A 15,222-nucleotide genomic window follows, 5' to 3' on the forward strand; every position below is an offset into this window, starting at 1 on the left:
ACAATACATCCATTTTCACAACAGCTTCAGCTGTAACAAAGTGACAAGCAAACACCTCATAAACGACACTATTTAAAGAACAAAACATACAGTAATTGACAGGTAGTAAGTCATCTGTAAGGATTTAGGGTTGTAATAGGCGTAATGTTTCAAATCCAGACAAATGTGAAAGAAAAACAAAACCGCAATTACCTGTTGGGGAGATTCATGTCCACTTCCTGGTTAATGCCAAGGTGCCCTTGAGCAAGGCACCCTCCACAACTCCCCACTTTAGAAAGTGCAGCACCGTTTCCGCATACCGTTCACTCTCTCCTTGCACTCTTGTGAAATGCTTCCCCGGTTGCCGGTCTGTGAATCTGAATGGATTTTCCCCATTTTTTGCATCCGTTTATCACCCTCCTTGTAAATTATTTTTAAAAAGTGATACCACTCCAGTCCACACGGTGGCAATAACGCACCTACAGCTCTTTGACTGCCGTTTTGAGATGGAGATTGGAGAAGGCTTCCCATTTGGGACCGACAAGAACGCGAGTTGTTTTTCAGATATAAATCTCGCCCCATCTTGAACCAGAAGAGAACAAGTAATGGAATACATGACTACACATAACGGCACGTTCCGTGACCATTTAATTTTCCTTTTGCTATCTCTTTTTGTGAGGATTCATGCAAGTCATGGTAAGTTTTTGTTTATTTGCCTGACGTTAGTGCGTTTGTACTGTGACCTAACAATGCTGTCTTAACAATTTGACGTCTAGGAAACATAGTACTGTACTTGTAGACAGGAAGTTGTATTTATTTATTTATCGACAGGTTGATTTTTGTTGGTGTATATATATATTTTTATAAAAATGTAGAATCTTTGAGGCATATCGATGGCAAAAAAAACCCATCTTCGGCTAAGTCTAAGAACAGAAATAACAGATCAAGTGACACCCAATTTTGAGTTATAGTTGGAACACATTAAATAACCCATATGCGCCGGTACACAGTAGTAGTCTTTTTGCGGGTAGCGATAACACGAAAGTCAAGTTGTCCTTTTTTGTTTTAGTGAGTGAAGCGCTGCCTCCGCCACGGAATGTAGTTTTGATTACCTTAAACACCAATTACACACTGAAGTGGGACTGGAACGAGACGACTTCGAAGACGGAAGCTGTTTCGTTTTCGGTCCAATATATTTCGTGAGTAGAACTGCATACTGTATTACAATTTTGAGCGGTGTCTGTGAATGAGACCTTTTCATTGGTTTAGATACATTACTAAATCAAACGTCTTTTGTGGAAACATCAATTTTTCATGTGAGAAAAAATATAGCAACTTCTGACCGAGGTCGTTTGTTATGCGGGAGTGTCCTGTTTGGCTCAATCGCAACTGTATTTATGGAGCACTTTAAAACAATCATAGCTGTGTACAAAGTGCTGCGCATGTAGCAAAAATAAACCATACAACAAATTAATAATAAAGACAGTAGATTGCACAAAAACAGTAAAACTAGAAATCAAGTCTCCTGCTGAGTCAAAAGCCAAATAATAAAAACGAGTTTTGAGACAAGTTTTAAAGATAGGCATTTTTTGTTGTTGTTGTTGTTCTTGTCTTTCCAGGATCTACAAGCTCGATTCCAAGAAAAGGCACAACTGGTCTATTGCCTGTGACAAGACGTATTCCAAGTCTTGTGACCTTACCGCATATAACCTGCACTATTTGGGCATGTACATGGTGCGTGTACGCACCAATGACAATCACAGTCATTCAGACTGGGTGCAGAAAGAATTTTGTCCAGAGAAGCATGGTAAGTAATTGTAGGAAAGTGAAAAATGAAAAATTAAGACACTTCAATTCCTTCTGTCCACTTTCTTTTGGGCAAGCCACCTTTTGCTGAAGGCGGCCGTATGTCTGTATTGTATCACTTTGGTGTAATGCTTGTAACAGCCGGCGGTGGGCAATTTACAAAATGTTCTCAGTCCGTTATTCATTATTCGTCAGCCGCCTTGGCGCCTGCCTGTAATCATTTGTCCGTCATTATTTCAAGCCGAACCAAACTGTAATCATCAGTCAGTCACTCCATCGTTGCGTCAGTAAATTTCACCGGTCCGCCAAGTCATTTCCAATCCGTCGGTCCCACCCCCGCCACCCCCCAAAAAATGCGATGAAAAATCAAATTAGATTAAAATGGTGTTGCAGTGCTTTGTATATATTTCAATTTGTCAAAATCAGGGGTCACCAACCTTTTTGAGAGTGAGAGCTGATTGTGTGAAGGGCTATCAAATTGATACCACGTCCGAAATAACATTTGTCCAAATTACATTTAATAATATGAGCATGTGTTACTTTTCATACATGATGATTCAGCCGGCGGGAGGAGATTAAGATTAAGATATCCTTTATTTTTCCCGCAATGGGGAAATTACATTCAGAATTCAGAAAGGGAAAAAAAAGGGGGGGGGGGGGAGCTTCATTGGAAGGGAATAAGCTGACAGCCTACTCGGGGGTCAGCAACAAGCGGCTCTTTAGCGCCCCCAAGTGGCTACCTCGTGCTTTTTCAAAAATGTTTGAAAATGCAAAAAGATGGGACGGAAATATATATTTGGGGTTTCTGTCGGAGGACAAATATGACACAAAGATTAACATTTTCCGATGCTGTAAAAACGTGTCGAATAAATATGAAATGTCAACATTTCATCAACGACTATTTCCGTCATAGCCTGCGACACACGCTTCTATTAGCAGGGCGAGATGTCAGGGGCCGTTGAAAAAAAAAAAAAAAAATTAGCTGCCTTTCATGTACAATTCACCGAGGGTACTTGCTAAGAATGGGAATCTGGGCGGCCAAGAGAAGCATTTTTAAATGGTACACATGAGCTACGATAGTTAGCACGTGGCTAAAGTGCGTCCCGTGCCTCGTTCATCTTAGCGGCCGTTATGGCAGTTGTTCATTACTGCACGCGTGTAAGTGTGTGCGTATGCGCGCGTGTGCAGTAACGGGTCGATCGCAGAAGGTTGGTTGTTCGAAAAGTAGATCTTCCGTCAAAAAGTTTTGGGCACCCTTCCTCCACAGGATGGCAGGGGGTAAAATACTTTTTTAATCATGAATACTCGTGTATTTGTAGCCAACTAAGTCATGTTGATAGAAGGCTAATATACAGTCAAACCTCGGTTTTCGAACGTCTCGGTTCTCAACCAAAAATTTTACGTTTTTTATGCCTCGGATGATGAACAAATTTCGGTGCTCGAACAAACTGAGCGCACTTGAATGCACCATTTGACTCCTCTCGCCTTCCTTACACGATCTCGCCTTCCTTACGGCGAGACGAGGAAGTCGACGCTTTCTCGTGTTGCTTTCCGTTGTGAGCACACGTGTTCAGTAAACATTTTTATTTTAAAAAGAGCGTGGTTTCGGTTTTCGAACCATTTCGGTTTTCGAACAGCCTTCTGGAACGGATTATGGACAAAAAACGAGGTTTGACTGTAGCTCATATAGACACATACAGCATGCATTGCCTTCATTATAAGGATTTTCATTTTTTGAGGCTCCAGACATAATTGTTTTTTGTTTATTTTGGTCCGAAATGGCTCTTTCAACATTTTGGGTTGCCGACTCGTGGCCTACATGAAGGGTGTGGGGTGGGCGATGAACACTCAAACTCATGCGTTGACAGTACTCAATCGCAAAGTGAATGCGGTGGTCAAGTCGCTTCGCAAAATGGAAAAGAATGAAGAGTAGTTGGCTCGGCCTGGAAAATTGATTGAGGATTCAACAAATTGACCCCATTTTTGTTAGGCTCAAACCATGCTCCCATTTAAAGAGAGTGGTTGGAGTCTGGTGGGGGGTAGGGGTGGGGGAGTCTCCTTCTTTTCCCTATTGTTTTCTATTCACAACATCAAACCGCCAGGCTTCCCGTTCTGTCACCCCCTGTTGGTCATTGTTTTTTTGATGTTCCTCTGGACAGATTGTAACTGTGAAAGTAAATTCCTTGTATGTTTTACACACTTGGTCAATAAATCTGTTTCTTATCTGCCCCCATGAACCCATTTAATCCCAAAATGTTCTCAGACATTTAAAAGTCAAAATGAGGTGTCATTGGTAGCCCTTTTAAGTAATCAGTAATAAACATTTTTCGAGCCATGTAAATGAAATCATTGTTGTCCTTCACAAATGTGACCGGTGGGATTAAATGGGTTAAGAATATGAGCAAAATCTTGGGCCTAACAAGTCACCGTAGCCTGACATCATGGGAAATATTAGCCCGTCGTGAATGTTGGTCATTCGTCATCCAATGTCTTTTGTTTAGGTACTCCAGTGCCAGTATGTTGGGGGTCAAATCAGCTCTAATAACAGTAGAAACACGGGTTTGTATTTTTGGTGCTGCCCTTGTCATTTCTGTCCAATGAAAGCACAGATCGTCACAAGTGTCCATCTTTACAGAATACAGTGGTACCTCTACTGATGAAATTAATTTGTTCTGGAAGAAATTTCTTAACTAGAAAATTTTGTAAGTTGGTTTCTTTTTAACGCGTTTTCCATGTAAATGCCCTAATCCGTTCCAACCACCACACCCCCAATTCAGACGTTTAAAAAAAAGCATTAAAATGTTAGATTATTGCACAATAAATTAGGGTTGAGCATAGTGTAAAGAATAAAAAAATATAATCATTTAACTTTTAACTGTATCCTTATTGTTTTTTGCCCTCTTTTGTTCATGTTCTCTCTCAGAAGTGGTTTTTGCCTGGTGTTTTGTGAAGAATTGAACCAAGGGCATTTGTTTTTGTCTGCTTTTAACAATCCTTCTAAAATGTCCAAGGCAAACATCGGCATAGTGTGCGATCGCCCCGACTAGTAAACACTTTTTCTGGGTGATTCACATTTACGTAAAACTCTCAGAACACCTCATTGCCCGAGGGGTGAATGACAAGGACGCTGCATCGACACGTCTATCAACACACACAGACACATAACGATAAAAGTCCCACTTAGCCAATGGGATGCCAAAATGATGTTCGGTAGTAGCCAATGGCAGAGCAGCTATAAGTTTGTTGCGTTCAGGAAACTCGGAGCTGCGAGTAGCAGTCCATATTGTACTTTTACCTTTCATATCTTGAAATTTATTTCGTAACAAGAGGCAATATTTTTCTTTTGAGATGTTTCGTAACTTGAAAATTTCATATGAAGAGACGTTCGTAATTTAGAGGTACCACTGTATAGTTCACTTGGAAAAAGCACAGTGTGAATACGAACCTCAACAAACTTATTTTCTTGTCTCATTTAGAGGGAGGAAATTTCATCTGTGCTGTATCTTGCACACACAGGCTATTTGCCCAAAAAGTTGTACTTGACTTGATGTAAAAACTGGGTCCACTTTTGGTTAGGACAAACAGGGGGCCAAAGGACCTTTCTGGTGTGAATACATCCCTAACCTTGTTCAGCAATCTAACTTCACCTTTTGAACAGCTGCTTGGGTTTGTGCCAGATCCGAATATAAGACGGCCCTGATTATAAGACTACCCCCTCTTTTTCAAGACTAAAGTTTGAAAAAAGACTTCAGTCTTTTTATACAGAAAATAATTACAGTAGATCTGAAACTAATGATTCTAACAATGTATTTGAGAGAAAAAGCATGCTATTTTGCCTCATTCAAATCTTAATATCTGAACATTTAAATATGTAAACTGAAGTGCAAATCACATTCGTAAATGAATGGCTTCTGGTTTTTAAATGTAAATTACATCATAACTTCTCCTCAGCTGCCGGTTAACCTGGTCGATCTTTGACACACTTTTCCAGATTGTTGCTACGTTTCCCCATTTTCTGTTATCTCTTTTTTTATTTTTCTTCTTTGTGCTACCGCTATTTTTATTTTTATTCCTCGTGACAGGGGTTCACTTTGGCCTGGGGAGTCACGTTCAGCATTTGCTTCAATGATATCTGGCGCCATCTAGCGTTGTGAATGGGTGTAATGACTAAACTCCGAATATAAGACCACCGCCACTTTTTCAGTCTTATTTCAATGCAAAAAAAACCTATATTCAGGCCAATCCATTACTTAAAAAAAATTGTGACGATGTGTCAAGGGCTTTTACGAACACTGCGTTCATGTGAATCAAAATGGCATGAAAATCCCTCGGATCAAAATCCTCCCCCACGTTTGGGTGGCCAAGAAGTGAGAACCCTATGTAGCATCGCCCCTGCTGTAACCCCGATACTTCACTGCGGGTCATTTTCTCAGTTCCTTGTCTTCATTTATGCCACATGTATCCGGGGTTATAAATACTATTAATTGTTGAAGCCACTGATTTTCAGATCTCCTTTCTCTTCTGTCTTTGTAGCTGCAGTTGGTCCACCATCCAAAGTGGAATTGGCTGTTTCTGTGAACAACCTCGATGTTTTGATCTCCGATCCACTGACCAGTTCAAATCGCTCGATGAAAGTGAATCTTCCCAAGATGTACTACAACATTGTGTACTCGGAACATAATGCAAACAAGCGGGTAGGAACTTCCAACTTTAAAGTTTCTCGTACCCACACAAATTTTATTCGCTTTTCTCATGAAGGTGGAAAGTTCATTAACATCTTACCTCGCAGGTGCAAATTTAACTGTACAATCGATGATAAATGGGGTACATTTATATTGCAGATTTATTTCCTAGGTATAGATTTCCAAGGTACACTGAAACTCCTCTACAACAAAATCATGAACTTTCTTGCAACAGGGGGTTTTCACTGTAGCAAATTTAATCTCAGATGGAAACACACACACACACACACACAAACGTATGTGTACACACACACACAAACATACAGGTATGTGTGCTCTTTATTTGTATTCCAATAGTGCATAAGTATGAGCATACACTTATTTGACACTTCATATAGTCAGTGTAGAAAGAAAAAAAGGGAAAGAAATTTACGATCAGCATTCACTTTCACTTACAACAATTTCGTGGGTAATGTCTTTTGTTTCCTCCGTCTTTCATTTTGATCACTTTTACCCTCTCTTCCAGCATCAGAGCTCTTCCTGTCTTAGCTGCTTGACGTCCAAAGGTCCGTTTTGTAGCCATTTTAGCACTGCAACGTCCATACTCGTCTGAATCTAACAATAACAAATACTTCCTGGACTACTGCGCATGTGTAAACCAGTGTGGTGATTGCTGTTGCCGTTTACGAATGAATCTTCGTTGTAGTGAATCTCGTCGCGAGGCAAGAGCAGACAAAAAGATTTATATATATGTGTAGGACAACGGGGAGTTTTTTTGTTGTATGGAGGGCAGGAAAGTGGGAATGGTGTTAATGCATCAAGATTTTTTCACACTATGGGGTATTTTCGCCCATGTAGGTTTCATTGTAGAGGAGTTTCACTGTACCATCATTTCCAGACTATAGAGCGCACCTGATAATAAGTCACACCCACTACATTTTTAAAGGGAAACCCATTTTCTCCACACACAAGCCACACCTATCTATAAGCCACAGGTGACCAAATTGTAACATGAGATATTTGCAAAGAAAGACGGGACACAGAAAGAAGTTTCACCGTTTAATAACATACCGTAACTTTTGTTTCACTACGGCAATAAAACAGCACTCACGCGGCTGGTTTAAATAAGTAAAAGAAAATTAAAGGCACCGTTACCTGTCAAGTAATGCTTTGTTTTAAAATGAAAAAAATCCTTGCTTATCGCAATACTGGGTCAGCCATTCCTCATTTGGCTTTCTACCATCCACGCTTTCGTGTCAACATTCACAACAATGTCTTTCGGGAGGTTTTGTTTTGATATGTAACCAGGTGAACAATACTATGACTGTTGTAGTGAATGCTGCCTCGTTTAATAAGTGGAGCACTGTCACTTTAAAAGGAGCGTTGGATAATCTTGTGAGACTTGGATCAGGAAGTGAAGTGAGACGAACGCTGAGCTGTGCTTATTCTTCTGTTGTATCTGCAATCGGAATTATAACCTGGCTGATATTGAGTAAAATATCGTTGTTTGGGAGTTTGAACGGTGTCGCATGATGGGTCGCGTGAACAGCCGTGAAGCTGGGGAGATTTGTTGTTTTCCATGTGTTTCGGGCACATACATGCCGGAAAGTGCTCTCAAGCCACTACTGTTGTCTATTTTTGTATACTTTTCTAATTCTTAGTCCCATTCGACATATCTCAGAAAATGTACAGCATTAATAACATAAAAGACTATGTTCAGTCATGAATAAACCCTTCATAAAAGTTATATTGTGTTCGGTCAAGTCTGTCATTGACCTGGCCACACCGCTTTCGGATTGCAGTCCAGCTCAAAACACAGATGAAATGCGCACTCTCGTGGCCGGTTGTTTTCATTGTGACACATGATCGCATCTCACCGTTACCTTTTCTGCTCTAGCGCTCCCTGGTGGCCATTGGAAAAATCTTTTAACAGGCCGCATCATTCAATAAGCTGCAGGGTTGGAAGCATATGACAAAAGTAGTGGCTTATAGTTCGGAAATGACGGTACTTTTTACTACGTTGTAGTCTGTCTAAGCAGAATTCCGCACAACAGGCGTTGCAATAATGTAAACTTCAGACATTAAACCATTTTCTTCATTTTTCTTCAGACTCCAGTTAAACTGCATTAACTACAGTATTTTAGTGATTATGATATTCAAAAAAGTACCTCGTTATTTGGACCGGTTCAGGAGTTTTGTCTCCCACCGTGCATTCCCCGTAAGCCATTTTGTGTGGGTAAGAAAACGAGTGTGATGTCTTGCCATGTGTTATGTACTGTATTTATAGTGTTGTATAACAATAATTAACTGCTTGTCTCTGGCTTTCAGGCTCCACAGCCCCAAATTATGAACACAAGTACAAATATGGTAACTCTGACAGACCTGAAATCTTGGACATTGTACTGTGTTCGGGTCCAGTCACGTTCTGACCGTCCCGATAAGAGCAGCAAATTCAGCTTGCCACATTGCATTCAGACTGATGGTATCTAAAATGTTTTAGTTTTTAAAAAATATATATTTTGAGTTTTAACTAACTCAAACCATCCTTTGTCGATATTCTTTTGAGGTCAGATTAACAAATGTAACTGTTTGAATAAGAAAAAGAAAATACAGTCCATATTTTAAAACTACTGTGCAGATGCAAATGACTACAAGTCGACTGTGAGCATTGATAGGATACATGACATGCTACATGACACAGTAATAATCATTTGTGTTTTTACTTTTCAACAGGCTTCATCCCTTGGTGGCAAATTGTTGTGTACTTCTTGGGCTCTTTGGTGATGTGTTGTACAGTTGTGGCCCTCTTCTTGTATATTCTCTTTAGATTTTATGAGACATTCAAGATGACATTCTGTCCTTTGATCCACCTTCCACAATTTTTCCAAAAGGTATGGAGGCAATACACTCACATGCATAAAAAAATTAACGTTTTTTAACACAAGATGCTATTTTTTTTCACTGTTTCACTGTTTCTTTAAATCAGGGCTGTCAAACTCATTTTTTGTTGCGGACAACTTCAGAATGATGGCTTCACTCGGAGGGCCGGTGCAAAATCTCAACATTATTTATTACCCACGACAATTTGACACTGCGGTACAGAATTCAGAAAGAATCATGATAGTTGACACACATGATTTGCTCCCGCGGGCCACATAACATGACATGGGCGGCCAGATCTTGCACACTGGCACATTAACCTTATTTTCGTAAGGCATTTTTCATCCATCCATCCATTTATCCATCCTACCGTTAACTTTTTCAATCCCCATGACGTATAAATACATCTTGAAAATCTGTGACGGCCGCCTACTCAGTACGTATTTATAAGTCATTTCCTTTTTCTTTTTCATCTGACGCAGCCCCTTAATAACGATCAGGCTTGTCTGCATTGTAAACCGTACAAAATGTGTCCAGCAGGTGGCAGCGGGTGTAAGGGATAAGCCAGGAACATGGATGCAGAACAAGTAAAAATAGAGGGGGCGGCGGGGGGGGGGGGGGGGGGGGGGTTATAGCGTGTAGTTAGAGTGCATTCAAACCAGTAGTGATGGAGAAATTAAAACGACCCGTGAGGATTGCTTTTTGCCCATGACGAGGGAAAGCAGCAGTACACTTTCATTTGTGCAGCAACCATCAAAATAGGCTCCGCGTGCACCTCACACATCCTCAGCCTCATTCAAATGCCACACCACAGCTAGAGTGTTTTTGCAAAACCAAGGGAAATGAAATCAGAATGCGGTACAAGACATGTTGTGTGCCCATGTGTCAGGGCAATTGTTTCATTTTGTTTTACACGCACACACAAATATGTGTTTACTTAATATTTATAAATGAAGTATAAATTTATATACAGTGCATTTACACGTGCACACTCATTGAATTGGTTCACTTCTGTTCATAGTTCATTTCAGCAGTCCAATAGAGTGCAGTTCAATATTTTTGTGACAAAAAAGCCTTGTTGTGGTGTTGTTCATTTCGTTTTTTGATTATTTTTATATTTTTATTATATTTTATTGTCTTATTTGAATGTTTTGAGATGTCACAAAAGCAAAAAAAATAGTGGTGCCATACCTGAAATTAACGATTGGTAACCTCACAAAAAGCAATATAGTAACAATATTTAATTTACAGTATAAGATCTTGGGGCGGGGTGAATACCAGTGACATATGCCATTATGTCCATTTATCTTCCCAGTATCCTCTTGACTCCCTTGGATCTGATATTCCTTGTCTTCTCCCCGTGGAATCTGAAGCTGAACTCTTTTGCGATATCGTCACAATATGTCCGAAACCTCCGGAACATCACAGTCACTCCTCAAAAGATCCACTGATGCCCCCTTTCGGTCTGGAGCCTGCTAGTAGTTCAACGTAAGTTCACTTTGCATTGTTTTTACGGAATTATCATTTTTAAGGCTAGCTCATGCTCATGTCACAAACTAGCAATCACATCAACTGAATGTTGAAATGCCGTGATTTCTACTATATTGTGGTGACCAGAACCTTTAGCGACCTAATCCACCTTCTAATGTTGCCACTATCAATGTTGGACTTTTCCAAAATAACAGCCAAAAAATGCAATACCATGAGCCAAAGAGCAAAGGATGCATTTGGGCCGAGTACCGTTATTACTTAAACAACAAACACAGTTAACCTGTGACCTTCCAACAATTCCTAAACTTGACTGGAATATCATTGAACAGGCCAAAAACCTTAAATAAAATACATAGTCACCAGAGATGACAATTTGTTATCGTTCCTCTTCAGGGTGAGTTAGTTTTCTAACTCTTAAGTCAGAGCTAGCAAGTCATTGTGCTCTTCAGGGCTAATGTGCACATGTCAATTAAATCCATTCGTAAGGTTGAAACACATCAGTCAGCTATGGCATTGGTCGACCCATCCTCACAATGTCTCAATTTTTCTTTGGAAAGTCCGCCTCGAAAATACATTTTTAATGTTGTCCGACAGTCAGTCACCCGGCACACAAATTGCAAGATTCAGCTCTGATCAACCGGTCAGAGATTGAAAGAATGCCTCTGAGTGATGTCACGCTCAACTTTTGTGAAGGCCCAGTTTTGTGAGTCTAAAATCTGATTGCTTAAAAAACAAAACAAAAAAACCATCTGCTATCGCTAGTAGCGCGTATGTGTCATGGGCCTCCTCTTGATTATGAAGGCCCTTGGCAGATTACGTTGACAAATGCTAGAAAATGAAGATAATACAGGTAGGACTGTTGGAAATAATCCCATTACATCTTGGTCGAGCTTCTGGGAGTGTTAAGGCCTTGTTGGTCAGCTATCATGTAAGGTGTATGTATAATGACGTTAACTTATTGAATTTAATGAGCCAAGAAAGCCTCTTGGGGACTCGCAGGATTATATTTTTGCAGCCCCCACACTTGAGACCAAAGTGTAATTTTCGTGCAGCCCCCACCTTTTTTTGCCATGTAATTGACCTGGCCATTTTGTGCTTTAAAAATTTTTGTTGTTGTTGTCATTTATGGGATACTACAGTACGGTATACCTCAGGCTCATCTCAGCTTTCGGCGAAACATAATTCTAAAGTGAAACCATGTGGAAGGAAAATATGCTGTCACCCAGTCCCAATCGTGTTTTTTTTTTGTCGTGAAGTGAAAGGTTGACACCGAAAACGGACAATTTCAAGAAAAAACAGACGGAATGTTTGTTGTGCACAAAGGTAGACCCACTTCTTGAATACATGGGGAAAGTTGCGGTTTTCAATACATCTGATATAATTACACAAGCTGAAGAGTATGTAAAGTGTCAGGGAGATTAGATGGAGGAATGACTCGCCAATCTTGCGCACACTCTGCAGAACCATTCACGTTCTGAGGTTTTATTGACCTTGACAAAATTGGATTAGTTTTACTTTTTTTTTGGATACTTGAACGCCCATTTTGTGGGATACTTGATGCAGCCTCAGACTCTCATTTCCAGCCGCCCCTGCACTAAGTCTCAATTGAGTTTCTGACTCGTGCTTTCCAACAAAATTCCCAATTAGCCTAGTCAGCAGAACAAAGATTGTTTCATTCTATTTTTTAAAATTCCAATCCATTGAAGACATCATTCTTTGCTTCTTCTTTCAGTTTGGTAGTTATCAAGCAGTTAAGAAGTCCGGTTCTTCTCAACTATAATTTATCACTCTGTAAAAGTAATAGATTACTTTACCTAAATTGTAATTGTGTTACAATTCTCATGCATTACTTTTTTCACCAAATCCCCAAAACGCACTTTGACACAGCAATTCTATAAAGCGAAGTCTTTTTCGTCAGCGCTTGATTAACAGCTGTCGAATACTAAACTTGGCCGCAACTATTTTCTGCTACTCGGCGCGTGTCGCTGAAGAGAAAATGACCGTTCGGAATCGGAAGTGATCTGTCGTAGTTGCACAAAGAAGAAAAATAAGTCTGAACTAAGCGATACAACACACATAAAGTCATCAGTGCAGAACATCAAGGTTTTGTTCAGAGAAAAATGTATCCTGAACTCCCATATTAACACATGTCACAGATCTGTAATATTCGGTATGTAAATTCTAACGAGGTCTGCTATGTTCTGTGTCCATTCCAGTGCTCTGTACAATCATCAGGACATAAGGAGAAGCACAGACTCTGGAGTTTACTCCACTGATGGCAGCAAATGCCAGCAACATCAGTTAAACAGCAGTCAATCCTCCTTTGGGCCCGACCAAGACCCTGTTGACTTGGATCCTGTGAAAATACACGACACGAGTCCAGGGCATGACAGTCGGTGTGAGAGTGCGGTTGAACATTTTATAGACCGTTGTTTATGAAGATATGCAGTGCAACCTCTCAGGTGAAACAAAACAAATTTTACAACAAAGGCATATTTTTCCCTCAAAATGTAGTCATACAATTTAGGAGGGTCTCTATCCATCCATCCATCCAAACCGCTTATCCTCACAAAGGTTGCGGGCATGATGAAGCCTATCCCAGCTGACTTCGGGCTGTATGCGGGGTACACCCTGAACTTGTTGCCAACCAATCGCAGGGCACACATAGACAAACATCAACAATTCACTCTCACAGTCACGCGTCAGGACAATTTAGAGGATCAATTAACCTATCGTGCATGTTTTTGGAATGCAGGAGTAAAATGGAGTACCCGGAGAAAAAAACACGCAGGGACAAGGAAAACATGAACATTTCACATAGGCAGGCTGGAGGCTGGATTCTAACCCATGATCTCTGTACTGTGAGGCAGATGTGCTAACCAGTCGTCCACCATGCCACTTAAGGTTGGTACCAGTGTCCCTTTCCTAATCCCCTGAACGTTCTGCCGGGGGTGATGTGTGAGAAGGCACGGAGTTGGGCGCAGACGTGTCCGTTTGTCGACACTACGTTTTAAAAAACACAGGTCTCCTTTTTCGGAGCTGCAACATGTATCTATATCTGTATTTGAGCTATATTGTATTAGCCTACGATCAAAATCTTTTTCCATTTGCAAACATTTTTTTATAAAGCTCCAGGGAGACACTAGATGTCACTAAAGAGCCGCATTTGGCTCTGGAGCGGCGTGTTGCCGACCCCCGAGCTAGACAATGTCAGACCATATTCTGCAGGTGTTACAACAGCGTGGCTTCGTAGTAATCCAGTGCCTGCAGTCCAGACCAGTCTCCCATTGAAAATGTCTCACATTATGAAGTGTAAAAGATGACAATATTATATTGTCGTCTTTACGTTTAATATCTTCATTGGAATTGGGTTTCTATGTTTATTGGGGAATTTTTATTCTACAGTATTTTGTTTGTATGATTCAATTGCCTGCAATTTGATTCTTATAGAATCTGCATTGATGTGTGTATTGTCATCTTGTTTTTATACCAAATTAAAATATTATGGAAAACTGACATTTTCATGCTTATTGTAACAAACAATTGGGTGTCTGCCCATTCATCAAGTGTCAAATAGCTTTTTATCCATCCTTTTTCCAAACCGCTTTATCCTCCCAAGGATCGCGGCGGGTGCTGGAGCCAATCTCAGCCATCTTTGCGCAGTAGGCGGGGGACACCCTGAATCGGTTGCCAGCCAATCACATGGCAGACAGAGACGAACAACCGTCCGCGCTCACACTCACACCTAGGGACAATTTAGAGTGTCCATCAGCTGGTCATGCATGTTTTTGGAATGTGGGAGGAAACTGGACTACCTGGAGAAAACCCACGCAGGCCCAGGGTGAACATGCAAACTCCACACACGAAGACCCAAGACGGGATCGAATCCACGACCACCGCACTGTGAGATAAACGCACTAACCACTGGCCCACTGGCCCACATGGCCGCCCCAAATAGCTTTTTAAATGATAATTATTTATTTTCAATCATTTCCATCCATCCATTATCTGCGCTGCACTTGGGTCGTGGGTGTGCAATTCAATTCATGCAGTAAATGTTTATGGCATTTTGGTGATTTTAGCCTCACTAGCTGAAACAAAACGGATATACAGTAAATACAGCACTGCCAAACAGACGGCAATTCATTTCCTGAGCAATTTCTCTGAATTTCCCTATTTTCGACATTCTGTCAACACCTTGACCACAAGAGTTATTGTGGTGGATGACTCTCTCAACTGGTACATGTTGCTCCTTTATGGCTTCAATATTTGTTTTTGTATTTGTTGCTACCATGCTACGGTGGATGCAGTTGCCGCCTGAATTAAGTATTGGAGGCTCTGAGACGTTTCATCCAAAGTACCCGTCTATGGATTAATCAACCTT

At 40.7% G+C, this 15,222-nt stretch overlaps 1 protein-coding gene across 2 annotated transcripts; it reads left to right on the top strand.

Annotated features, from left to right (window-relative positions):
* The first annotated feature begins 492 nt into the window (after window positions 1-492).
* On the top strand, window positions 493-14,351 carry il10rb (interleukin 10 receptor, beta). 2 transcript variants are annotated; one of them, XR_007965561.1, is made up of 9 exons: window positions 493-675; window positions 1,049-1,178; window positions 1,599-1,786; window positions 6,319-6,479; window positions 8,796-8,949; window positions 9,201-9,358; window positions 10,663-10,835; window positions 13,055-13,397; window positions 13,730-14,351. XR_007965561.1 is itself a non-coding variant. In XM_052083050.1 (8 exons), exons 1-8 carry the CDS (start codon window positions 585-587, stop codon window positions 13,275-13,277), a joined length of 1,278 nt encoding a protein of 425 aa, XP_051939010.1. In that variant the 5' UTR covers window positions 493-584; the 3' UTR covers window positions 13,278-14,351. The 2 variants fall into 2 exon arrangements, 1 of the variants encoding a protein (XP_051939010.1); XM_052083050.1 differs by having other exon boundaries at window positions 13,055-14,351.
* The last annotated feature ends 871 nt before the right edge of the window (window positions 14,352-15,222 follow it).

This window comes from Hippocampus zosterae, chromosome 12 (assembly GCF_025434085.1).
Source record: "Hippocampus zosterae strain Florida chromosome 12, ASM2543408v3, whole genome shotgun sequence".
Taxonomy (NCBI): domain Eukaryota; kingdom Metazoa; phylum Chordata; class Actinopteri; order Syngnathiformes; family Syngnathidae; genus Hippocampus; species Hippocampus zosterae.